This window comes from Strix uralensis, chromosome 2 (assembly GCF_047716275.1).
Source record: "Strix uralensis isolate ZFMK-TIS-50842 chromosome 2, bStrUra1, whole genome shotgun sequence".
Lineage (NCBI taxonomy): Eukaryota > Metazoa > Chordata > Aves > Strigiformes > Strigidae > Strix > Strix uralensis.
The window spans coordinates 112,864,493-112,892,096 of record NC_133973.1 but is presented as its reverse complement, the minus strand read 5'-3'; the positions used below and the strand labels follow the sequence as shown (position 1 = coordinate 112,892,096).

Genomic DNA, 27,604 nt, shown 5'->3' with positions numbered 1-27,604 from the left:
GGGTTTGTTTGGATTTTTTAAAGAAAACTAGCATGTAATTAACAGAACACTTCAAGCTTAAGAAAATAGATTGTTTCTGCTCAAAGGGTTTATATACCAAAGGTTAGTGAACAAGGAGAGAGAAAGAAATAGGTAGAAGGGAAAACTGCTGTCTGTGCTGGCAGTGGTAATGGTAGGCAAAGCCTGCTGTCTTTAAAGAAAGAGTCCAAAAAAAACCACCCCATAATGTTTGACAAGTTTGCAAAACAGTTAACTCTGCAGAAGACTACAACTTTGTATATGAAGTGATGGCTATGGAAAACTCTAATATAAATTATTTTCAAAACCACATAAATTAATCTTTGGCAAAGCTTGAATACTGTTTTACAGTATCTTACAAGATAACTGACTCTTCTATGGTTATATTAATTTTTCTTTCTAAATCACTCGCCTAGGCGATCGGCTCCGGTGCAGGCACGTTCCGCAGCCGAGCAGGGGTTCATGGCATACTGGGGGTGTTTCCTGAGCTGGGGAAACCCCAGGGGAGCGCGGACACCTGCCAGGAGCCGGCAGCTCTCATAAGAGAGCGCAGCTGATGAGGCGCAAGTAGGGCCAGGAGTGATGGCGGCCACCCCCTGCTCCCACAACAGGGAGCTCCAGCCACCAGGAGCACCGGGCAAACAGGGCCTGGCATGGCAGTTTGCGTGGGAGGGCGCCTCTTCGAAGGAGGGACGTTCCACTGGCCGAGTGGAGAGACTTGAAGTCCTCATAACCCGGCAACTGGGCACCATTCTGTGACTGTCTGCACAGGGCAAGGGCACTCATCATGCCTGACCCTCAAGGCAGAATGGTGGGCACTTGTCAGAGAGCAAAGGCTGCAGCTCCGGCTGGGGCGTCTGCACCATATACCCCAGTGGTGGCCGATGCCTCCACCTAGACGGAGCTGCCGAAGGGAGAGGCTGCAGGGCAGGCCTCAGGCTGCAGGAAGGGCATGGACCTTTCTCCTGGGGCAGGGGCAGGCAGCAGACCTGCCTGCAAAAGGTGTGCCCAGGTGGAGGAGCTCCTGCAGCAGGTGCTGAGCTGCAGGCAGTGAGAAGGCTGCATAGCATCAGGGAGGCTGAGAAGGACTTAGGTAACTAGTTCCTAGCGCAGTCTGCTGTGGACCTACAGCCCATGGCCAAACAGCCAAAACCCCCTGCTGGCACACGTAGAAGGGAGGAGGGCCAATAATGCAGAAGAATGAAAACTTGCAACAGTAAGGACCTGCAGGAGGAAGAGACTTCCCCTGAAGCCTGAGGTGCCCTCGCAGAACTGCTTTTACTGCTCTGCAGACTGAAGAGGAAAGACTTGTCACATCAGGGGAGATGCTGGAGCCGAGTATGGCAGCCTGACCTGCTCACCATGTAACAACCAGCACAACTAAGAAAAGGCAAAGGTTGATAGTGGTAGGCGACTCTCTTCTGAGAGGTGCAGAGGCGCCCATCTGCTGACCTGATGCACTCTCTAGAGGTGTGCTTCTTAGCAGGGGCTTATATCAGGGATGTCGCTGAGACACTACCAAGCCTCATGCAGTCCACTGACTATTATCCACTGCTGTTTCACATGGACACCAGTGATACAGCCAGCAGCAGTTTGAGGAGTATCAAGATGGGCTACAGAGCCCTGGGAGCAGCAGTAAGGGTCTCTGGAGCGCAGGTAGTTTTTTTCATCAGTCCTCGTGGTCAAAGGGAAGGGATTTGAAAGACCAGTTGAAGCTGGCAAATCAACAGTTGGTTGCGGAACTGGTGCCACAGCCAGGGGTTCAGCTCCTTAGACCATGGGACTCGCTTTGAGGAACCTGGTCTACTGGAGGCTGATGGGGTCCATCTGTCAGAGAAGGGGAAGAGCATCTTCAGTCATAGGCTTGTCAAGCTGGTGAAGAGGGCTTGAAACTAAAGTTGCCGGGGAAAGAGAATCTCAATCCATCCCACTCCTACCAGTTTGATGCTAGAGCTAGTAATGGATGACCCAGAACCTGGAGAGGGGTCACAGGTCAGCAGGAGAGCACCTGAAGAGCAGCACAAAGGAGTTCCAGCCAGTGAGTCAGCTTCATCAGGGACCTAACTTAAATGCCTCTATGCAAATGCATGTAGCATGGGGAATAAACAAGAGAGCTGGAGATGTACACACACCTGCAGGGCTATGCGTTTATTTGCATCACAGAGATGTGGTGGGATGCTCCTATGACTGGAGTGTTGGCATGGAAAGATACAGGCTCTTTAGGAAGGGCAGACAGGGTGGGTGTGTTGCCTTCTATGCCAGTGACCAGCTGGACTGCATGGAGCTTTGCCTGGGGATGGATGAGGAGCCATTTGGGAGTTTATAGGTCAGGATTAAAAGGAGGGCAGGGACAGGTGACATTATAGTGGGGGTCTGCTCCAGACGACCCAACCAGGAAGACCAAGCAGATGAGGCCCTCTGTAGACAGATAGGAGTAGCCTCACTTTCACAAGCCCTTGTCCTCATGGAGGACTTCAGCCACACTGATAGCTGTTGGAGGGACAACACAGCAGGCCATGAGCAGTCCAGGAGGTTCCTGGAATGTGTTGATAACTTCCTTCTCCAAGTGATAGAGGAGCCAACGAAGAGAGGTGCTATGCTGGACCTTGTTCTCATTAACAAGGAGGGGCTGGTGGGGAATGTGAAGCTCAAGGGCAGCCTTGGCTGCAGTGACCATGAAATGGTGGAGTTCAAGATCCTCAGGGCAGCGAGGAGGGTGCACAGCAAGCTCACCACCCTGGACTTCAGGAGAGCAGACTTTGGCCTCTTCAGGGATCTGCTTGGCAGAGTGGCATGGGATAAAGCCCTGGAAGGAAGAGGGGGCCCAAGAAAGGTGGTTAATACTCAAGGATCACCTCCTCCAAGCTCAGGAGCGATGCATCCCAACAAAGAGGAAGTCAGGCAAAAATGCCAGGAGGCCTGCATGGATGAACTAGGAGCTCCTGGACAAACTCAAACACAAAAAGGAAACCTACAGAGGGTGGAAGCAAGGACAGGTAGCATGGGAGGAGTACAGAGAAACTGTCCGAGCAGCCAGGGATCAGGTTAGGAAAGCTAAAGCCCTGAGAGAATTAAATCTGGGCAGGGACATCAAGGGCAACAAGAAAAGCTTCTATAGGTATGTCAGTGATAAAAGGAAGACTAGGGAAAATGTGGGCCCTCTCTGGAAGGAAACAGGAGCTCTGGTTACCCAGGATATGAGGGAGGCTGAGATACTCAATGATTTCTTTGCCTCAGTCTTTGCCAGCAAGTGCTCCAGCCATACCACCCAAGTTGCAGAAGACAAAGGCAGAGACTGGGAGAATGAAGAACTGCCCACTGTAGGAGACCAGGTTTAATACCATCTATGGAACTGGAAGGTGCACAAGTCCATGGGACCTGATGAGATGCATCTGTGGGTCCAGAGAGAACTGGGGGATGAAGTGGCTAAGCCACTGTCCTTCATATTTGAGAAGTCATGGCAGTCTGGTGAAGTTCGCACTGACTGGAAAAGGGGAAACATAACCCCCATTTTTAAAAGGGAAATAAAGAGGACCTAAGGAACTACAGGCCAGTCAGTCTCACTTCTGTGCCCGGCAAGATAATGGAGCAGATCCTTCTGGAAACTATGCTAGGGCACGTGGGAAATGAGGTGATTGGTGACAGCCAACATGGTTTCACTAAGGGCAAATTGTGCCTGATAAACTTGGTGGTCTTTTCTGATGGGGTTACAGCATTGCTGGATAAGGGAATATCAACTGACATCATCTACCTGGACTTGTACAAAGCTTTTGACAGCGTCCCACATGATGTCTTTGTCTCTAAATTGGAGAGACATGGATTTGATGGATGGACCACTTCGTGGATAAAGAATTGGCTGGATGGTCAGACTCAAAGAGTTGCAGTCAATAGCTTCATGTTCAGGTGGAGAGCAGTGACGAGTGGTGTGTCTCAGGTGTTGGTGTTGGGACCAGCGCTGTTTAACATCTTTGTCAGTGACATGGACAGTGGGATTGAGTGTACCCTCAGCAAGTTTTCTGATGACACCAAACTGTGTGGTGTGGTTGACATGCTTGGAGGGAAGGGATGTGCCATCCAGAGGGACCTTGACAGGCTTGAGAGGTGGGCCTGTGCAAACCTCATGAAGTTCAATAAGGCCAAGTGCGAGGTCCTGCACATGGATTGGGGCAATCCCATGCACAAATACAGGCTGGGTGATGAGTGGATTGAGAGCATCCCTGTGGAGAAGGACTTTGGAGTAGTAGTGGATGAAAACTGACTATGGGCCAGCAATGTGCACTTGGAGCCCAGAAAGCCAACCGTATCCTGGGCTGCATCAAGGGAAGTGTGGTCAGCAGGTCAAGGGAGATGATTCTCCCCCCCTACTTCACTCCCATGAGACCCCACCTGGAGTACTGTGTCTAGCTCTGGGGCCTGCAACGTAAGGACATGGACCTGCTCAAGTGGGTCCAGAGGAGGGCCACGAGCATCTTCCCTATAAGGACAGGCTGAGGGAGCTGGGGTTGTTTAACCTGGAGAAGAGAAGGCTTCAGGGAAACCTTATAGCGGCCTTCCAGTACTTAAAGGGGGCCTACAGGAAAGATGGGGAGGGAGTCTTTATCAAGAAGTGTAGTGATAGGACAAGGGGTAAGGGCTTCAAACTGAAAGAGAATAGATTTAGATTTGATATTAGGATGAAATTCTTTCCTGTCAGGGTGGTGAGGCACTGGAACAGGTTGCCCAGAGAAGTTGTGGATGCCTCCTCCCTGGAAGTGCCTGCCCCCATGGCAGGGGGGCTTGGAACTAATGATCTTTAAGGTCTCTTCCAACCCAAACCATTCTGTGATTCTATGAAATATGCATTGTATTGAATGGCAATGTTCTTTCTTCACTAAAACTAAACCCAGCTACTCTTTTGAATAAAATTAAAATCTATTAAAGACAAATTGTGGTTTTCATCTGGAGTAATGTGTCCTGTTCTAGATTACAGGAGAACATTCATTTGCTACCTTGCAAAAGACATAAAAGTGCAGTATCTTCATTATCCTTAACTTTGCTAATGAAACATTCACTGCAAGCTAGTAACTTACTAATAGAGGAGGAATGCTAGTTAGGAAAAAATGCAGGTGTACTGCAGATGTAGGAAAAAAAGGAGCATCTTTCTGAGTAGAAGTTTAAAGCCAACGTTTACTGATTGGAATATATCATCACTGTATTGCACATTGGAGTAGCTGAACTCCACGGATTAGGGATTCACTTCTTAGTGAAGATGCAGAAATTTTTAAAAGGAAGTTGTGTGTCTTCCAATTTCTGATCAGTAGTCAATACTAAGTTCTCTCATTCAGTTTTTGACATAAGACAGTCTTGCTAGCTTGTTTCAGACTTTTAGGACATTAAGGGTACTGTGACAATACTAAACAAGAAACATGTTTATGCTATCATGAAAAACCATGGAATTACCAAATGTTTGAGGTTGGAAGGGACCTCTGGAGGTCATCTAGTCCAAAGTCCCTGCCCTCTCAGAGTTTCCTCATATGAGAAGTGCTCCAGTCCCTTCATCTTTGCGGCCCTTTGCTGGACTCTCTCCAGTAGCTCTATGTCTCATGTATCCTACTGGAAATTCTTTTGAAACCTAAGGTAGCTTTTATATTATTTTAAATTTCTAGCACCAGGTACTCTAGCTCCCTTTTTGTTCTGAAGTTTTGTAACAAACAGCAGAGGTGTATTTGACCACCAAAAATTTTCAATTCCTTCCCTATCATGAGAGCAATATGAAATGAGAGTTGGTCTCGCGAGTGTTATTTTTGGGAATAGAAGACTAGCTTGACTGGATGTTAGTGAGGTGGATGTAAGCAAGGAACAGTGTGTGAGGGCAGCAAGGCTTTGAGTGTAGGTTCTGTGATAAGGGAGGAGCTGTTAGTGCAGGCCCTGTTAGTGTTAGTCCCTCTGTAGTAGGAAGTCCAGTCCAGTGTGAATTTGAACATCTCTCTGATTTTGAGCTCCTTCTGTATTCGTCTATTGATTAATGTTAAGTTCTAAACTAATAGATGTAAATTCTTAAACTGGATTTTGTTCTCCAAGGTTTATTTTTAGAAAGGATATGCTGTTTTTCTTGTACTCGGTGCAGAGTGAATCTTTGGTGTAAGTGTAAAATTCCCTCTGGCTATAAAAGTATAACCAGCGCATCCATGGTGCATATCTCTGAAAAAGGAACACTTAAAGCTGCTATGATGTGCATGTTGAACTTTTTTTTTTTTAGCTGTCCCTAACTTCAGATATAGCTAGAATCTAATATTGAAATAGACCATCCTAGATAATGAGAAATGTAGGGAATGGTCTTTAATCCAACTTTTTTGTATGTGGGTGTTTGGCATAAAGGTGTATTCTCTTTAGGAGTAACTGAATTCTTTCAACTTTCAAAAGTTAGTATGAGCTGGAGGTATTTGGCATGTCTGAAAGATAATCCACTTAAATGAATAACCTGAAGCTCACCAGTGTCTGGAAATGTTGGCACCTGTTAAAAGCCTAACGTTTTTAAATCTGTGTATGAAGTATCAGAATCTTCTCCACAGTATTTGATTTTTGAGACTCATTCATCCCCAGTTAAAACTAGTGTGGTTTGCCATTACAGCTGAGCCAGTTTAATGGGTTCTTTACTGAAAGGGCTGTCCTTCTGCTATTTCTGTTTTGCCAGTACAGATGCTCATCTGATCCAAATGGTGAGCTGCTGCAGGCAGCTAGATCAGCAGAAAGCAAACTGAGAAGAGGACAGAATGTAAGGGTACAGGGAAGAATACAGTTTTTGGTGACAGCTAGCTATTTGATTACAGCTTTGTCAGCTTCCTTCTCATGTCTGTTGTAATTTTCATATGAAAATGTTTAGTGCTTTGTGTTAAAATGAAGATACTGTTTGCAGAAAGTGAAATCTGTGAATATTTTAAGCATAGTACATGTTAACAATATCTAAACCTGTAGCTTAAAATAAAGGAAATATATTTTTGGTTTCAGCCCAAAGCAGCCAATGTTCTTGGAGCAGTTAATAAGCCTCTTTCGTCAGCAGGCAAGCAGTCTCAATCCAAATCTTCACGAATGGAAACTGTAAGCAATGCCAGCAGCAGTTCAAATCCAAGCTCTCCAGGAAGGATCAAAGGGAGGTTGGTAGACAACAAAGGAGCTTTGATATTTCAAGTATTTGTAATGGAAACTTTGAATATTTCTGTAATGTTTTCTAAGTGAGAAACAGAATTTTATTATCTTATTTTGAAGTAAAGATATTGTACCATATTGGTATAACTGAAACCATGAATTTGGCTTTCTAAATAAATTTGCCTTTAAAAAAAATAAAACCTAGAATCACATCGAGTTGGCTGTAGGAGGGAAGGAGAGCCTCATATGTTTATTTTCTGTTATTTTTTAATATATATATATAACCCCCCCCACATCTATATATGTATATACACACGTGTATATATATGTGTGTGTGTGTATATATATATCTGTAGTTCCTAGAAACCTTGTGGCCTGCTGTAATGTTAACAGCATGTCATAGACAGTAAGGACTGGTAGGCCGTTGTGATCTCACGTGACTTCCTGCTCTATAAATTTGTCCTGCATTTTGCTGGACTTTGCGGATAAACATTTCTGGATTTTAGATTCCTTCTTTGATGGAGAGGGGTGTGTACTCTAATGCTACATAAGTCTTCTAGTTATGTGTCTTTAAAAATTACAGCTTATTTTGTGTCAATTTTTTAGGTTATTCATCAGTTACTGTATCTTTTTATGTTCATTTTTTTAACAGAAGTCGCATATCAATTTTTTTTCACAGACATTTAGAGATTACATAGCCTGCACTATTCATATTTTCTCACATTACTTCAAGACTGTGAGAAAATGTTATGTTTGGAAATAAGACTTCTCATTTGGTACTTCATTACTATTTAATATATATTAATAATTTTAAATGTAGTGCAGTGCTTTACAAGAAATACAAGAAAGCCCACAGAAATGCTTATTTCTTACAAGTCATGCAGGTTCATATGCTGAAATACAGTTTTTGGCTAAAGACAGGTTGGAATCCAGATTCTTCTCTATATCCAATGAAATGAATCTGAGATCACTACTGTTCTACATCCAGTTCATTTTAAAATATGCTGCACTCGCAGTCTAAGATATTCTGTCATCTTCATGATCTCCCAGTTCATCTAAGTTAAACTGACTGGTGTTTTGAGTGGAGATACCAAAGAAGAAGAAAAGTCCTCTAGAAGTGATGGTAATGATTCAGTATGCATGGTGTTTCCAATTCAGTCTGACTGAATATATACATGCAAGCTTGCATCCATTAAGACATTGTATAAAAACTGAGCTTCTGATTACATCACAGTTATTACAGATTTTATACTTTTAGGAATGAGAACGTCTTTCTCAGTTTATGCAGTGCCCAGGCCAGGGAGTTAAGAGTTTGTGTATTTGAATACCACTCTTCATTTTGGTGCATAGCGTATTTCTTTTCATTAAAGAACGTGCATTGTTATTTTAAAATGTTGCTTCTACCTACCCCAGGGCAGATGAAACAAAATGACTTGTGAATTAGCTTTTGTATATTACTTTTTATTTGTGGGTCTCAGTGTTTCACATATGCAGGTGGTATTATTGTCCACATTTACATATGTAGAAACTGAAATAGAAATTAAATTGCTGCCCTAAATAACAACAGAAAGCTGAGGAATAAACTGGTCTTTAAACCTCACTGTAGGAAAGTGTGCCTGCTTTGGCTGGTTGGTCTGTGGGGATCTTTGGTATGAGAAAGTGTATGCAAATGTATACAAATGCTCACAGATCTTTAGAAACTCAGTAAGGCTCTTCTGTTTCAAAAAGTTGCTTATCTTTCTCAGTGAAAAAAGAAAATTCAACTTGGCTTACGATTGACACCTTTGTCCTGAGACTTAGATGTGCTGGCTTGTGATATGTGGTGGGTGAAAGGTTCTTTCTGACAGGCTGTTTGTGGTTTAGGAATAGATTTCTTCTGAAGATTGATGTTTTTAATTTTTTTTTTATTAAATGATTGCCCACTGTATTATAATAATGAGGAGAATAAATGTTTGTTCATTCTAGGCTTGACAGTACTGAAATGGACCACAGTGAAAATGAAGAATTCACACTGACTTCACCTTTACCAGGGAAGAAAACTGACAAAAGGGACGACTCTGATATTGTAAGGGTGAGCTGTTTGGCTGCATTGCAGATGTTTCATTTTAAGTCACCAGGACTTTAAAATAAAAACTAATGTGGTGGTACCTGATATTGAAAAAAATATGCTGAAACATGAGACTGAGTTGATGTTGTAAATGACTGCAAAATGTGTTTAGGGTTGGGTATGAAAACGCAGTGGAAAAAAAATGTTCAGTTTGTCTGTTTTTCATGTGTACGTTACATTACCTTTGCATCATACTGACAACTCCTGTAAGCTTTCAATGTTACCAGTTATGATTTGCAGAATATTAGTAATATTAACAGGGTATATTCTGCTAGAGCTAGACTGATGAGAACTAGTCCCCAATTTGTCTCATTCTCAGGATTTGTTGAAGTGTTGGGGACAGTGTTCAAGTTAATAGCTTCCTTGGACTCCTGTTGCCCAATATACAGTAGAGGTTTTTTTGGTATGTGTTCTTAATGTTTACTTGAAATATAGCTTTGGAAGAATTAATTGGATTAGTTTGAGAATGATCAACTATATTGGAGTTTTGGGGGAGCGGTTTAACATGTGAAATTTCAAATTGCCTTCTGAGGTTGTAAAAGTCTGTATCATACATGGTTTCTTGCTTGTAGTTAGCAAAGTGATAATACCTCATTAGAGTTGATGCATTATAATTCTCACCTTTTTTTGTACTGTTCCATCACTGGTGCTAAGGCATGTTCTTTTCTAGCCAGATGTGTTTTGCTATTGCTTACAGCTGTTGAAAGGAACTGTTTGGTTATCTAGAATACCAAGAGGGCATCATGATTTGACATTGGATTTAGAAGTTCAGGGAAGAGTTACCTGAAGAGCTATATGGATTCTGTTTTCTTGTATGCAACTTGTACTGCAGAGAAGTCAGGAAAATGCTTGGTTCTGAATGCTAGCTACCAAAAGTAGAAGTTGCAGTGTGATTTTAAAGCTAGTTGTGTGCAATGTGGTCTTCAAGAGGCTTTTAGAGTGAGCTAGCTAACTGATACTTATAGACAAATACAATCCAATGTGATGTAAAATAGTCTTAATGATTAACAAGTACGTTGCCTGTGCTGTTAGATAAACAAACTGTTCTGTGAGAACAGTGAACCCTTCGGGGTAGCAGAATGGTGTCATTGCTGTGCTTTTATGGTTTCAGGATCATTCAGGAGAAATAATGTGTGTGTCTATCTCAGAGACAGGTTTTAGTGAATGACCACTAACCAAGGCCTTTGAGAGTGGTAGGCCCTTGAAAGTGATAGCCTGTCCTTGCTAATTATTACTGATGGATTTATGGATTTCTGTAGACCAGTAATGCTAAAGGTTCCTAATGAGGATAGAAAAAATGATTTGGACCCTCACTCAGATGTAATGCTTTAATATGTTAATGAGATTATAAGCAGGCTAAATATTGTCTCAAGCAGTGTTTACACCTATATCAGAATGCAGAAAAATAAACCACGAAAGAAAATTCTAATTGCATTGTAATTCTAAGAGCAGTTTAAATAATAAGAATTTCACATACAGTGGTAAATTTCAGTTCTTCGTGCCTTAGTAACAGTTGGCTGTCTGTAGACTTTGTAGTATTTGGTATATGCATGAAAAAGTAATAATACAAACAACATCAGGTTTGTTACAACTGGATTTTCTAGAATGCATTAAGGATGTCTGATATCTGATGGCACTGCTGCTTTATTTTGTTGACTGTGTCTGATATTTCTCTGTTCTCCCATTACTGCAGTCTGTTGTATTTTTCTAGGTTGCTTGGGGCATAAGCTAATGACTAGTAAAAATGTCCTGAATTTTTGCTTGTCTTGAAGTGTAAATAGGCACCTTATACTGTGATATCTTGTTGGAAAAGCAAACCAGCTTATAACAAAACCAGAAAAATCAGGAATCTCTTGTCAAAAAAATGACACTCTGATGCTTCCTGTATTGATGTGTCACTTCAGCTGTAAACCTTGAAAATTCTGAGTGTCCAAACAGCTGCTGGCATGTAATTCATGCCTAGAAGCATTAGAGTGAATTGGTAACCAACAAAGCTAAGTGATAAAACAATAAGAGTTCAGTATTTTATGTACTTTTGAGGGCATTTTTAATTCACTTTGAATATGTAAGCAAGCTGCTTAAGGTCATTGATTCTGAACTCGTTTTTGGTTTTTGGAGCTCGAGAGCAGATTATACAAGCATTAGCTGAGAAGCAGAATTTTAATTGGGGAGCAGAAAGTCCATGTTTTAAAGATGTCACTATTCAGGATATTTGTCCAGATTACATGATAGAGTAACACGTTAGTTCTAAGGCTGTGGGACACTGTTTAACCTGAGGGAGAAACTTTGAAACTCGGCTACAACTGGTCAAAGCAGCTGCAATGACAGTTGTGCACAATCACTGCAAAAGCAAATAGAACAGACAATAGTGAGCATGTCACTCATCTAGATCAACAGTTTTGTCACTGAAATCATGAACTGGCAGGAGATGTCATCCCAGCTCAAACATTTTTCTTATTTTTTTCTAGTATAGTTCTTTGTACTTCAATTTCTTTTACTTTTTTTCCTCATATCCTTTCTAGCTTCATGCTTTTCTTGACCAGGGTTTATGGATAAAGTGCAGACATATATTTGTAAGCTGACATCTATCTTATGTCACAAAGGAGATGTGAAGGAAAAAAAGAAATTCAATTTGGTTTTAAGTGGCGTAACTTGTTTTGTAGATTAAATTGCAGTGTGACAAATACTAATAAATGAGTGATTGTATGTGTTGAAATGTAGTAATGTTAGTGTGAAATAAACATTGGTGTGAAACTGTGAAGTACTGTAAATATTTGGACTTATAGACCATTTCATGGTCCAAAATGAAATAGTCATGGTCCCCATGAAATCGTAGGTGGGTACGTTTTTTAATTTGCCCCTTGGTAGGGGATGGTTGGAGCGATCCTTCTGGCCCTAATAGCTGCTTGTTGAAATCTTTGAACAGTTTATGGTCTTTACTGTGCACTTTAGAGAACTAGAGCATGGAGAGGTGAAGGAATAGTTTCTGGTCTGAAAGCTTATGGTTCAGAAATAGTTCTACCTTTCTTGATATGCTAGAGGGAAGAGATGCTATCAACAGGGATCTTTGACAGGATTGAGGAGTAGGCCCATGAGGTTCAAAAAGGCCAAGTGCCAGGTCCTGCACCTGGTTTAGGGCAATCCCAGTATCAATACAGACTGGGGGATGAATGGATTGAGAGCAGCTCTGCAGAGGAGGACTTAGGGATGCTGGTGGATGAAAAATAGGACATGAGCCAGCAGTGCGCTTGCAGTCCAGAAAGCCAACTGTATCCTGGGCCGCATCAAAAGAAGCGTGGCCAGCAGGTCAAGTGGGGTGATTCTCCCCCTTTACACTGCTCTGGTTAGACCCCACCTGAGTACTGCATCCAGATCTGGAGTTGTCTGTAGAAGAAATACAAGGACCTGTTGGAGCGGGTCCAGAAGAGGGTCACAATAAGCAGTCAGAGGGTTGGAACGCCTCTGCTATGAGGACAGGCTGAGAGAGTTGGGGTTGTTCAGTCCGGAGAAGAGAAGGCTCCAGGGAGACCTTATTGCAGCCTTTCAATACATAAAGGGGGCTTATCAGAAAGATGGAGACAGACTTTATATCAGCGCCTGCAGTGACAGGACAAGGCGCAGTGGTTTTAAACTGAACAAGGTTGGGTTTAGATTGGACGTAAGGAAGAAATTTTTTACAATGACAGATACAGGAACAGGTTGCCTAGAGAAGTTGTGGATACCCCATCATTGAGGGTGTTCAAGGCTTTTGGGGCTTTGAGCAAGCGGATCAAAGTGGAAGATGTCCCTGCCCATGGCAGGGGAGTTGAAATGAGATGATCTTTAGAGGTCTCTTCTGACCCAAACTGTTCTGTGATTCAACGATTGGGTTTTTTGCTGTGCAGAGCAAATATTGAGTCTTACTGCAGCTCTGACAGCAATGCTTTGGCAGCTACCACCAATTCCTGTACTTCCTTCTGCAATTATAAATTCAGGTTGCCCACTGTTGTCTTTGTTACTGCTTTGCTGCTGCCAGCATGGGAGCCAGGCATAAGCACCCTGCAGCTCACAACAGGGCTGAAGCCACAGGTCGACAGTTCCCATCCTATATATCTTTATATTTTCCTATTAATAAAAATGCAGTTACGGGTGTTCTAGCCAATTGTGTTTGACATAGCTGAGGATACAAATGAGGAAGAGCTTGCAAGCTTGCACGCTTCAGTGTTTTAACTGCTCACCTTTGAAATAATCTTTCTCTCTTGTCTGACATTTTATATGTATGCACGTGTTCATACTTCTGCAAAGGTTTTTGAAATGGATGTGGTAGACAATCTTAGTAGACAGCTTGTGTAACTTGAGGACACTTTGTCTTGTTGGGTGAAGTTTCTGTAGCTTTTGTGTATGTGACAGTTTAATATGGCAGCTGAACTTTTTAATTTAAAGATGTAATGTTACCTTTTCAGTCAGAGGTGGAGAAGCCTAGAGGAAGGAAGAAAACAGCTATCACAGATTCAGAAGAGAAACTAAGCATAGATGACCTAAATAAACTGGGTCAAGAGCAGAAACTTAGAAGTGGTCAACGGGGAAGGAAGAGACCTGCAGTTGTTTCAGAATCTGATGAAACACAATGGCAAGAGGAAAAAAGGCTAAAAGAAGATGTAATAGAAAGTGAGGATGAACAGAACAGTCCACCAAAGAAAGGGAGAAGAGGACGCCCTCCCAAAGCAAATAATGGGGGAACACCAAAGGAAGAGCCAGTAGCAAAGTCATCAAAAAGGAGCAAAAAAAAACAGCCACCAGCAGCTGCAACAGAAGAGGAGGAGGAGGAGGAAGAAAGGCAAACTGAAAACATTGAACAAAAACCAAAAGGCAGGCAAAATAGGACACCGAAAAGAACACAGCAGAGGTAAGTTCATCTTCTTGTAAGCTGCATCTTTTTTATCGTTGGACATTAGTTATAATTTGATACTTTGCAATTTGGGTCTTCCTCAAAACAGAGCAGAACCATCTGAAACTAGTACAGTTGAATCAGCACAGTCTACGCCACAGAAAAGACGAGGAAGGCCATCAAAAACACCACCATCACAGCAAAAAAAAGTGTAAGTGGTGAATATTTTCTAAATTTGTGTTTAGTGAAAATTAAAAATATGCCTCTGTGCCCCCAAACAATCATTTACTGAAAATATTTCAGAATACTTTAATTGACAGTTAAGAAAATAAATTGCCATTGTTATTTCTAAAATATTTTCCCTAGCTGCTTCTCCTAGAACATCTCAAACGAGAGCAAGAGGCTACAAGTAAGTTTAACGTGCTCAAGTAGCATATATGTAGCTCTGCTCTTCTAGGAGAGAGGTCAGTAAAGCACATGAGGGCCTTGATAGGGCATTATTAGGACTTCAAGGAGCAAAAAGTGCTCCCATTTGTTCTGGAAAGGGAGGAAGAATCAAACGGTTACTGTGGTGAAACAGTATTGTGGAGAATTAAGTTTATTCTGATTCTCCCTATGTTAATGTTAATTAACTCCCTAAGTTAATGCTTACTTTCTAATTTGTGGCCTTCTTATCCACTTGAATCATTTCCAAATTAATAAAATGGGCTACAGTCTATGAAGGGTAGTAGCTCTTAAAAATTCTGAGGCGTATTAAGCTCCAAAATAAAGGTAAACTCTGTGGCTAGCTTCATTTTTTTTGTGCCTACTGTAGGAAGCTACAGGTATCTCTACCTTTTCTGTACATGTATATGCAATATATGTAAAACAGAGGTGTACAAGTGGGCAGGACTTAGTTACCCACTGGTATCAAACTGCAGCTCATGGAACAGATTTGCAAGATACTTTTCCAGAACCTGGTGATAAATTCCTTAGGGCACTATTTACGTGTATCTTCAGTCTGGCATTTTGTATTGCTCTGTTGCTTTTCTGGCTTCTGGACTTAGTTAGCATTGTGTTGATCTTCCTCTGGCAGTTTAATGTACCAATCTGCCTGTCCCCAGAGATCTTCCATACTGGAGATCTTTGCCTGAACAAAGCTTGTACCCTCAATTCAGATTCTAGTTTCACATCGGATTGCACGTTCTGGTATTTTGCACACACAATATCCCAGCCTTTCCAGTGTTCTGTTTTCCCACCTCAGGTCAGACCTCTTCTGCTCCTTTACTCTGTAACCAGAAACACAGGTCCCAATACTGTCTTGGTTACTACAGAAGTCACTGCTACATGTGCAGTGGAACAAGAGTTGGGAATTGCTACTGCCATGCAAAGAAGACATGCCAACAAGTCATTGTTGGGTGATGTGCTATGTGGCCTTTGTCAGAGATGTCCTTTAGTAAATAATGAGGTAGTTTCTGATTCACTTCTCAGTGAGATCAGTGAACTCAGTGTGTGTGTTTACACATTTTAAACAGAAAGTAAACTGTATCAGTACACATGATCAATACAGGCATAGCTCTTGTTCATGTGTATATACTTTATTCCTGGCCTGAGGAGCCCAAGTGAGTTGTCTCAGGGTCCAGAGTTGTTGGGTCTATTCTAGATTTCATTCAAAAAAAATATTGTGTGTATTTTTTATTTTTTGTGATCAGACCACCCAATTTTTACTGTTCTTTTTCCAAATCTGCAAGAAAAAGGTGAGACCTCAGTAATTCCTCAGTCTTCACAGTGCCCTGTAGTCTGACCTTTCTCCCTTTTCTACACACATAGAGCAGTTTCAACTGAGGGGATCTGGTAGACTGAGCAGCACTGTGTTTACCACAAGATAGAATGTATTTAATCCAAATGCTTAAAGCTTTCTGGGCTCCTTGGGGATGGATTTGGCATAAGAATTTGGGATTTTACCTATGAGGTGATACTGTATAACCTATTTCTGATAGCTCATTGGATTCCCAATTAGCGCATGTGAACTGTCTTATTTTTGTAATATGTGAAAAGATGAACCTAGCTTCTGAATAATTCTTCTGTTTTCATTTCTGTTGCTTCTATCAGTCTTGGAAGGCTTGAGTTGGGCTAATTTGTATTGTTTCTCAAAGGGTGTCATGTTGGTTGGTGCTGAAACCCCCACTATACTATAATTACTATATGCAATTCAGAGATTTTATTTTGTATGGGTCTTGGTGTGGTTCTTGGGACTGAAAATTCCCACCACATGTGTGGTTTGATGCTGTCAGAGGACAGTTGTTTTGGATGTGTGTGCCCCCACTGGGGATTGAATTCTGTTTGTTGTCTGTCTGGAAAAGAGTTTCTGGTTTAATTTAATCCAAAAAGTCACCTAGTTTGAGTGCACCAAGACTGCATCTGCAGTAAGCGGGATGATTTGGTGATTTGATTCTAAACTGTGCTAATGACCCAAACCAAAATGGTAATGTAGGTGCCGTTGTGTAGTTTTAGATGTGTATCTGATTGCCTGCTTTTTTTGAGGCGTTGGAGGGACTAGTTCTCATTTTAAGCAAACGGGTGCTTCTTGCTTGTGGTTCAGTTCCCATGACTAACACAGACAATTTAAGATATTGTTGACTGATTGTTCTTGATTATCCTGATTAAGGTATTGTTATCCTGATTATCCCTAGCTCTTAGCATGAGCTAGCTTCGAAGATTTGCATTTAGGTTCATTATAGTGTTAATTTCCTAAATAGCAACATGGGTACTTTTAGCTCTGTAAAAACATAGATGCAGTTACTCAAATTTTATTGTGTATAAACTCCTATAGGAGTACAGATATTCATGGAATTGAATAGGAGTTTAAAAAAGACAAGTGTTTAGTGTTTGGCTGTTTGGCTTTTCCAGTTCACTGGTTACTGTTGTGTCAATCTTCTGTGGCTGTATTCTGGCACTGAAGAGAAAAACCTGTCTTGTCTATAGAAGCAAAGATTGTTCAACTTTGTACTCTAGCCCTCTAGTCTAGAAGAATTTGGTTTTCAGATGCTGTTGTCCAGCCTCCTAGTTCCACTTCTTCTATTCTGTGTATGGATGAACTAGATAGGTTTATAAGACACAGGTATTATATGACATGAAATGTTAAGGCTGCTGTTCTTGTAAAATAGAATGTTTGCTCTCATACAGTTTATACATGTGCAGGCCTATATACTGTGAAACTGATCTTTATTTTTGTTCTGATTGCAGCCGTGCTGGACGTTCCAAACAAGCAGCCAGTAAAGAGAATGAATCTAGTGAAGAGATGGACGTATTTCAGAGCAGTTCACCTGTCAGTGATGACATTCCCCAGGAAGAAGTAATGGAAGAAGAGGAAGTTTCCACAATCAATGTAAGAGGAGTGCCTGTGAGTCTTTGTGGTGTCCTCTGTGTACTGGTGTTCAGAGAATGACTTCTCCTGTTCTTAAAACTTAACCTTCCTCCTTTAAAATGAATGAGGTTGGTTGTCAACTGCCACTCTTCTGTAGTGGTGCTGCACTGTAGTTTCCCAGAGAAGCTGCATTTCTTAGAAAATGTCACTTTTTGTCAAGCATCTTAAATTTTCTGTTCTGCACAGCTTTTGTTATCTGTCTGCCTCAGTTGTGTAGTACCTCACGGGAATTATTTTCTAGGTAACTCATGCCCATTCTTCTCAGCTAAACTATAATAGTGAATAATGTTTCTTTATACAAAACAGGAACACAAAATGAATGGTACTGGAAAATAAGCATCCAATCTTGGAGCAAAATCCTAAACCAATTTCTTCCTCTTACCAGTATATGCAAATACATCAAAATAAGTTTTTTGTATTTATTTCATATAAATACATTAGTAATGTTAGTAGTAATACGAAAAATGTAACTGTGAATGCCTTCATGCTTTTGGACACATCTGATCGGAGCATCTGAATATATGAACACTCCGAAAAAGGAAACAAGATTATTTTTGAATACTTGAAGGATGCAGGCTCAATAACATCAAACAAAGTTATGTCCTGGTCATTGACTAAGACTTGTACTTGTGATAAAATGAGTAATGAATGACACTGTATACAGTTACTCAAACATTGTTGTGAGACTAAGCATTTTTTTCCATTAGGAAATACATTTATTCTCAAATTTTTCTGTAAAAAACATCTAAAATACTTTTTCTTCAAACAGGTCCGTCGCAGAACTTCCAAAAGGGAAAGGCGATGAGTGAGCATGTAGTTATCAGCCTTCCAGGTGAAAGCTTTGAAGAATGCTTTTAATATAAAGCTTGAGACTGAATGAAGCTGTTAGTGCACAAATGGGGTTGCTGAAAAAAAGACAAAACCTATTTTACTTTTACTGCCCCTGCATTTGCAGTCCCTAGGTCACAAGCTTTAGCCACACACATGTTGATATCATTAACTGTGGATTTTTGTGAAGTGTAATGTGCGCTGGCTTTGTAGACATACGAACTAAAGAAGAAAACTGTAAATAGTTCTTTTTTTAATGTTTCTGACTTCTAAAGTGCTTGTATAGCTTTTATCTGCGGCTTTAAACTGACAGTACCCCACTGTTTATTGGATCTGTTGATTTTAAAAAAGAACAGAGGTTGTGGAAAATTGATCTCAAGCAATATCTGTCAGTGTTCGTATTTGTACTCTTGTTGACATTTAACTGTGAAAAAAAATAATCAGTTGAACAAATAGTGCCACTTTCTTTTGCCACTATTTGTTGAGAAGAAGAAATAAAAAAAATGGTCTTTGTTTCCTTCATGAATCTAACCTAGTGTTTACCTTTAGGCACCTACCTATCATCAGAGGTGCTAAATTACTTTCTCTTACAGCTGAACAATGTTGGATAGAATAATACAGGAGATGCAAATTGTGAAAGAAGTTGTTTGACTTGTTTTACACCTCAGTATTGATGCCAGACTTTTCTGGACTTCTAGTGGCATTGAAAATTCAAAAAGGATTTAAAATATTTTAAAATTAAAAGTGTGTTATTAAATAATGTACTGAACACCCTACCCATTTTATCTTCCCCTATCAGTTTTTATTAATCTACTGTATCAATAAAATTCTGTAACTGAGTTTTTAATAGTCTAGTATGTTAATGTGTATAGATATTTCCTTCTGAACATGATGTTCACAAAGAGCAAATTATTACTACATTATAATATGAAATCTGATATATAAACATTAGTGAAAATACAGTTCTTATTACAATGTAAAGTTAATCACAAAGAAAAATTTTATTGATGCAGTGTGTCTTTATAAAGCTGTTCTTGAGAGCCAAGTGTTTTGTATTTTATAGTGAAGTTGCATGTTTATGAAAAATGTGCTGAAAATGGGATGTAATGTTTTTTTGGAAACTCGTATCTAGCAGTAGTATATGGTAGGTTGCCTCATGAGAGAACCTTTTATTGAGAGTTTATTGTTCCTTTTTGGTTTTGTTTTTTGAGCCAAATTTTTTTGGTATGACAAGCTAAGTTTTTGTTGAATAACCAGCTGTTGATTATTGCAGTCAAGGTATTCAAGATTTGAATGAAGCTCCATTTTTATTTTGTGCTACCACAGAGAGGTTTTTTTGGTTTGTGGGTTTTTTTAGGTATAATCTGCAAAAAAATAGAAAATACTTAAGCGGTATCCTGTATGCAGTTTTACAGTTTACAAACTGTGTCTTTGAACCAAAATGTATAGGTTACTACACTATGCTTAGCCAAGCACATATTATAATTTCAGGTGCTGTTCTCCCTCTGGTTCCCTACAGTTGACAACATGTGAAAAAATCAATTTCTATCTTAAGAAAATTTTATCTCATTGAATAATGGAGCATTTTCATCTAATCCATCCATAAGTAAGTTATAGCTGCAAGGTAGCCTATAAAGATTAGAGGAAAGGCTAATACTAAAACACAGATTTACCGACTTCCAAACTGTAAGATCACTAGTAAAGAAACCTTTAGAATTTTTTCATTATGCTTTTTTTTTTCACCAGTGAAAAAAGGTATTATAAACAATTAGAATATTCTGCCTCAGCTTAACTACACACTCCCATCACACCCCCACCCCACCCCCAGTATTCAGCTTTTCAACATTTATACCTGTAGATATGAGGGAAATGCTGCCTAAAAAGGCAACTATGGTTGATTTGAATTGACTTTGAAATAGTTGGCACAACAGAACTGGCCTACTTATGCTTCAGCAGTGCAAGTGCAAGTTGTTGGAATTTTTTTATGGTATAAAATGATTGAAAGCTAGCTTTATATTTTCCTCTCTGACAGAATTGCACTGAAAACATTTATGGAAGATGTACCATGAAGTCCATTTTTTACAAAAATATGAAAAATTGATGCCGAAACTGCTGCAGACTCTTGAGGCTTTATGTGCATAAACATGGTTAGGTTAAACTTCATCGAATATTGATGCACATTACTGATCATAATGTTTAATGTAAATTTAAACTATAGTTTTGCAATTTAAATGTTGATTTCTTGGGTTATAATGTGTAATTCATTATTTCTTGAGAAATAGGCACAGCAAATATTTCATTCTTATAATCAAACCTCTTCTAAGTTCATTCTCATCTCATATAAAGAAAATGAATATTTTATGTACTAACATTTTGAGATCTGCATACAGTAGCTACAGTAGAGTATAATTATGTATAAAAGATGAATTGCTAACATTCAGTTAGCATGCTCTTCTGCAATGATGTTAAGTTTATAAAAATGTACTGTATTACATTAAAAGATCAAATTGAACTCACTGTAACAAGTTCCAGTATGAAATTTTTGTGAGATTGCCGAAGTATCTTGCTGTACTTTGCAGCAAGTTAAGCTTATTTGTGTTACATTTCCTTTTCTTGCTGCAGTGCAACAGGAAACTTTCAGTGATCTGTAGTTCATATGCAAAATGCAAGGAGTGACTATGATCTTGATACTAATGTTTAAGAATAATTCACTCTGATTCCAGAAGCATGGGATTTTTCACTTGTCACCAACTGAGATAATTAATATTTAGGGCTAGCTGATCCACTAATAGGAAGAAAACATAAAATTGCTTGAAAGTTCTAGTGTGAGTACACCTATTCCACCTAGGATAATTTAGAATCCTGTATTAACTATACTTGACTCTGCCAATCGACTTTCTTTTCTAGCAAAATTGAACCTTTTCAAGTATTTTGACATTTGCTGTTTTGACATTTTGATCTATGTGAACAAAAACATTAGAATTTACAAAAAAGCATTCATATTAAAGACATTTCCACTGAAAATAAATATGCTCAATTTGTGAGTAACTTGCAGAAAACTTAGACTTGAAGATTCAATACTGCATTCTGACAAGAATTTATCTGATATTCTAAAAAAAACCCACCACCAAACTTCACATAGAGGTGTGTGTGCCATTTTCTTGCTATTTTTTTGCATGTGTGGGTCTTGACAGATTATCAAAGTCTGTTTCTGTGAATGCACACAATAGATTTTGGATCCTGCAAGTTTACATCCCTGTGGTTCTGTGGGGTTAGTTATTAAATGCATTTGTCCTATGCAAATACAAGTACAAAACCAAGTACATTGATCTGTTTGAATATTCTAACACTTGTGTACACAGGGCATGTAATGAAAAGAGCATATATGTATCTTAAAACTGTGTTCCCCAGACATACAAAATTCTGAGTTTGTGGATGGAAGTATTTTAAAAGCTTGTCAGTGTTTAAATATATATGTACATTTATATATGTATATATGTATTGTAGAGACTGATATATCTCTACCTCATCAAGGTAGGTGCAGTACATATTTTTAAGGAGAATTTTTTAAAGGAACACCTTCAGGTATACCACTGTGTTTGCCCAAGGCAGTGTGTCTATAAAGACATGATTGAGTTCTAGATGGCCACCCCGCTAGTCTGATGGCTCTGTGATGACAAAAATGATAAAAATCACCTGACCAAGGCCCTATGTCCAGTCATCCATCAGGAGTACAAGAACCAGAATGGATCCTTGTTTCTTGTTATGCTCACAGATTGCCATTCCACTCTTGGCGTCTTTGGATGTTGCCTTTACAAAAGATGTTTACTAATTTAGGTGCAATTTCCTAACCCTGACAGAAGTGACTTGCGTTCCACAAACATAAGCAGACTTCCTGCTGTGTCAGTATGTTTGTCCAGCATTCTTAGGGCGCCTGCTTTGTTCCGTACAGTACAGCCCCTGGTGTTTTGTTGCTAGTGGAAAAGAAAGAAGCTGAATGTTGGCAACTGGGATAGAAATACAGAAAAAAACCCACCTAATTTGCTTTAAAGTTCTTCAAATTCTGCTGTCTAAAAGATCTGACCTCTGCACAGAATTCACCAAGTGCCATTCTATTTGTATAGGCGGGATAAACATAGTATCCTACAGTGTGTATATGCAGTAAGGAAAAGGTTTCACGCTTGCATTTTCTTTCAGTGCCTCACTACAGTCACCATGTGGTTTTCAGTAGCACTTTCATTTCTATGATGATGTATATTCTTTTGAGATAGCAGCATCATATCATATCCATGTAAGAAGGAAGAAAGTCTCTCAAATACAAATTTTTATCCCTGCAAATCAGTATTTCAGTAATCATGTGACAAGTTGGAACTAGTTTTAACATATAGTTTCTTTGGAGGATGGATAAGATCTTATAAGGTGTTTTATTTGGCTAGCAGTGTTTCTGGTGCTTGTATCCTACCTCATGTATGTAGATACAAAGGAATGCAGTATTTTAAAAACTAAATACACTGCTTGCTTACTTGGAAGTAATTTTAGTATTGAAAAATAATTTGCAGTTCACAAATTTGTTACATGGTTCTGAACGGATCCAGAGAGCTGAAGGTTTTAGATATTAGGTTCCATAACACTATGTCAGTATTGTTGCATTTTACTAGTTTTCTATAGATAGAAGACAATTGCTCAAATTATGACATGCAATATAAGAGAACACGTGAACTTAGTAACAATCTAAGTAGTAGTAACTTCTGTTGGTATTATAATATAAAAGAATGTGTCAGAATGAAGCATTCTTGCCTTAAAAAGCTTTTTCTTTAATATGTTGCAAAGACATGCTGATAATGTAAAACAGCTTTCTTTATAGTCATGGCACCATGAAATAGTCTGGTTTGGAACAGCTGGTTTTTGGTAGATATATTTTAAGCGTGCAGGTTTCTGTGTTCCTTGTAGTATGTTTCTATTCAGCAAAATTAAATTCGTGTAAACTAAAGGTATTTTGAAGAACTGAAGAGTTTTCAATCCATATTTAATAAAGCAATAAGGTGTTCATTTTAAGCAGCAAGGGTTTTTTATAGCCATATCTATGGATGCAGTAATATGTTACATGAACCCAGTGTTCACCACCATTTCAAAGGTTCACCACCTTTGACCTGCAACGTATTGAAAGGCAGTAGAAACTGCCTTTGTGTTTTTTCCCAGAAGGCATTTGCTGTTGTCCTTCCATGACCATTTCAAAAGATAAGAGCTGAAGGAGGAAGGGAGAGAAAAATGATGGCTTTATTTGCCTTCTATTTATCTTTGCTATATTCTGTATGGTTTAGGTGATAGAAAAACAATGGTGTGTGGAGGTGTTGGGTGAAAAGTGGGATATTAGAAATGAGTTATTAATTTGAAAGGTGCTGGAGAGATGAGTAAAGGGTGGGAATCAACAGATAAGAGATGGGAAAGCAGTTACTTGATACCGGATGACCAGTGATAGGAGTCTTCTATTCAAGATGAAGGCCTAAATGAGGGAAGCTAAGTTAGCAATGATGATATTATCATTATTAATATCTATTTGAGAGGAGAACTGAGGGTATATTGCTTTCTTTGATTTGGAGGAAGAGGTCGGAGTGTTGAAATATACGCAAGAACGTGCATAGGATTGAGACTAGTGCCCAGAATGTGTTTGTGGAAAGAGGGCGATAGCTGCTACTGAGGGCAAATGTCATTAGTAAGGAATTTGGAATAGTGAGGCAAAAAAGGATTCTAACCTCCATAGGTAGGAAGATAAGGTTAAGGCAGCATCCATTTAAATGCAGCACTAAAAATGAGGTAAAAGAGGCCAAGATACAAGCCATCTGGAAACAAAGCTGCGTAATAGCAACAGTCTTCACAGGTGCACACTGCAGATAGCAGTGTATAACCATCAGTAACGAGGTCTCCTACAGTGCCTCTCACTAAATCTTTCAGCGTGACCTCTTTTTTGTGAAACCCTGACGACCCAGTCTTTCCTACTAATTTTAATGTACCTTCTTAGCCTGGGATGGTTCTCCCCTTCCCTCATGCATATATGTCCTCTCCTACGGGACAGTGTGTATCTTATGCCCAGTCACTGCTGCTTTTCATTCCTTTCAGTGGGCCCCAACCAGCCAGGTTTCCAAATCTTTCTCGTTTGTGACATTGGTTCTTTACTGAGAGGGTGGTCGGTCACTGGAACAGGCTCCCCAGGGATGTGGTCACAGCACCAAGTCTGTCAGAGTTCAGCGAGCATCTGGACAATGATTTTAGTCACATGGTTTAGTTTTAGGTAGTCCTGTGAGGAGCAGGGAGTTGGACTTGGTGATCCTTATGGGTCCCTCCCAACTCAAGAGGTTCTGTGATCCTAAATGCAGCCATCGTGCTGCTTGTTTCACAGCCAGCAAGTTGTGAAACAAAACCAGTCATCAGGCTACTACTCAACTGCAGTGTGTAATGGAAAAGGGGTGTACAAGTTCTGTGGTTGAACTACAGAACTAGTAGTTGAACTGCTGCTACATTTTGGTATCACAGTTTCCCAGTGTCTAGGGAACCAAGCTTCTTCCAAGGTTATAGTACTTCTGCAAAACTGTGAGGCTCTCTTCCAATATCTGCCCTGCATTAGCCAATGAAATGGCAAGTAAGGCCTCCCCTGAAGCATAAGTAGCCAACTCTGTGCTCCAAAATACAAAACAGAGTGTAAACAAAAAGGAGGAATAATTTGGAGGGATTTGGGCAGAAGTTCAGTTCACTCCTTGCTGTTTGTCTTAGAGAAGAAGCAAGTCTTTGGTAGGAACATGAAAGAAACTGAAGATTAATGCAGTAGGGAAGATAAGTTTTGCCAAACCATTTTCTTGTATTCGTGGAAGGAACAGGAAAAGTTACTCATAAAATATGTATCGCTTCAGCAACTTCTAATGATTTTGTACCTGGGTATTATCCCCACAAATGTGTGACAGGAGGTTGTGGGATATTACACTAATTTTGCATGGGATAGTATTTTATTCTCTGCAAAGATCTAAAAATGAGTTTTGTTTCCTTATTCCTAAACTGCTCTGCTACTTGGATTGGGGTTTTTTTATAACTCTGGTATTTAATATTGGATCAGAATCCATTGCTTGCTTTCCACTTTTTAATTTATCCAAACATAAGGAAGTGAGACATGGCCATAATGCAGAACTAGAGTCACTTAGTGCTATCACGTTTAGTTCAGATAAAATACTTGATGTATCAGCAGAACACTTTAAAACCATACTTAACTCATTAATTTGTTCAAAACTTGTGACTCTACCTTCTTAGTTTCTATGCTACTCTTTGATTTTGAATTTGGAACAGTTTTCTTTTGTATTGTTTTCTGTTTATGCAAATTGGACTAAGAGAGCCAATTATGATCTGCCTAAAAAAAGAATTAATAGTATGGAATATGCAGTGTGTTGCTGTACATACCAGAGCCTTCAACACAGACAGATCTTATATGTTGTTTAGCCTCAGATACTTGTTTTCCCTATAAACCAGCTTCTCTTGGAGCCTGCGTAAAACGGTTTTCAACAGTCAGGGCCTTCCTTCTGTTTGATACACGTACACTTATAACATCCGTATGTTGTTTATATATACAAGTACTTTGCATAAAGCAGCAAAATGAAGGTGGAGCTTTGAACTATTGTCTATATAGTATACATAGAATTGCAAACCTTTTGTCTCTGACTACATATATGCACATTTACTGAAAGAACTTACTGCTTAAAGTTGGAGAGTATTTTTGCAGTCTTCAGGGAGCTGTATTACTTCGTTCTCCCTCACATGCCGTGTAAGTTTGTGTGGACAGTGTGCCTAATGCCATGTTTGTTTCTTTAAATTTCCTGATGAAACAGCTTTTTGTGTGCCATTTTTCTACTGTGTGGTCTGTTGTGTTGTTAGCAACTAATTCACTCTTAAAACTGACTTGGTGGGCTTTACTGAGGAAGGTCTTCTGTCTGTTCTCCTGACCCTACAGGGGCTCTTGTTTGAGTGGGGAATAGTTTTCATGAGTGAAGTTCAGTCTTTTTACCTCCATACTAAGAGAGAAAGGGACATGTTTCAAAAATTACTCTAGAGAAGAGCCATTTTTCCAGGTCCCTTTGCATATCTAGGTGGGCCTGGGCACATTCCAGTTCTCAGAAGAAACAACTTTCTCCACTGTTAGTACTAAAGACAGGGAATGTTCTTCTGAAGATACCTCACCATAAACACATTTCATTGCTATGCCAATATGCCCTGAGATCTCTCAGCTCAAGCAGGGGCTATAGAGGCACAGTAGATTACAAAAATCCCTATCTTTTGGAGATGATATGGCTTTGGCCTTCCCAAACAAGGACCACATGGGTAGTCTGGAGGTCACTGATGACTTTGTGTCTGTAGCTGAGGAAACAGCACCTTTACTACAGTTCCTATTCTCAGTAAGAAAAAGTAGTACTTAGTACTGAAGCCATCCCTGCTTAGGACCTACCACCCTATTTAAACTCAAGACTGATGAGGACTTCTAAGTAGTTGTTAAGTGGCTGGGTCATCCCATTTTGTTATAAAGGGACTAAAAAAAACCCCAAAGTGTTCCTCAGTTTAAATTCCTGGGATGAATGACTAAGACAACTGTGGGGCTTCTCAAGGTGGATCCCCTGTTTGAACCTCTGGATTCCATATTCTTGGTAATGAAATGTGATGTTCCTGATAGCCATTACCTCTACTAGACACAGGGAGATACTCATCCTCACATCCCTTTCTCTTGTCTTTCAGCCACATTTCTCTCATCCTCTATCACTTCAAAAGCAGTGGGAATTTCATCTTGGCCAGGAAATTGCTTCAAGTTGTCTTCTTTTAGGTCTAATTTGTCTGTTGCAGTCTTGATATCAGAAGGCATTTTTATTTTTTTTTTTTTTAACTGCATAGATTCAGACCTTCAGACATCTTTTAAGCTGTTCATTTTCCCTGCAGGCATTCTGTCTAGGTGTTCTGCTATTTCTAATCAGTGACTGTACAACAGGATAGTAGTCTGTATCCAGGCCTTCTATGAAATACTTCTAGGAGGTCAGGGGTCAGAGTGGGTTCTGCCAGGACTTGGATGACTCCCGAAGCAGTGCTTGAAGACCTGCTGTATTCTGGTTACCCCCTGTGCATCTGCATGCAGCCTCATCCATGCTTTCACAAATCTAAAAATCAGATTTCCCCACACAAATTTCACCACTAGAGCTGATGGGTATTATTTGGCACACTGATACTACAC

At 39.9% G+C, this 27,604-nt stretch overlaps 1 protein-coding gene across 3 annotated transcripts in view; it reads left to right on the top strand.

Moving 5' to 3' along the window:
* Window positions 1–21,379, top strand: part of PDS5B (PDS5 cohesin associated factor B) — a 119,650-nt gene extending 98,271 nt beyond the window's left edge. Inside the window, exons 30-35 of one of the 3 annotated variants that reach the window (XM_074859849.1) lie at window positions 7,006–7,151; window positions 9,109–9,208; window positions 13,693–14,135; window positions 14,227–14,328; window positions 17,343–17,484; window positions 18,293–21,379. In XM_074859849.1, the coding sequence (XP_074715950.1) occupies window positions 7,006–7,151; window positions 9,109–9,208; window positions 13,693–14,135; window positions 14,227–14,328; window positions 17,343–17,484; window positions 18,293–18,328 (969 nt within the window). In that variant the 3' untranslated portion in view covers window positions 18,329–21,379. Of the gene's footprint in view, window positions 1–7,005; window positions 7,152–9,108; window positions 9,215–13,692; window positions 14,136–14,226; window positions 14,329–17,342; window positions 17,485–18,292 lie in introns of all 3 variants that reach the window. The other 2 variants (XM_074859848.1, XM_074859851.1) reach the window with 2 other exon arrangements.
* Window positions 21,380–27,604: the final 6,225 nt, after the last annotated feature.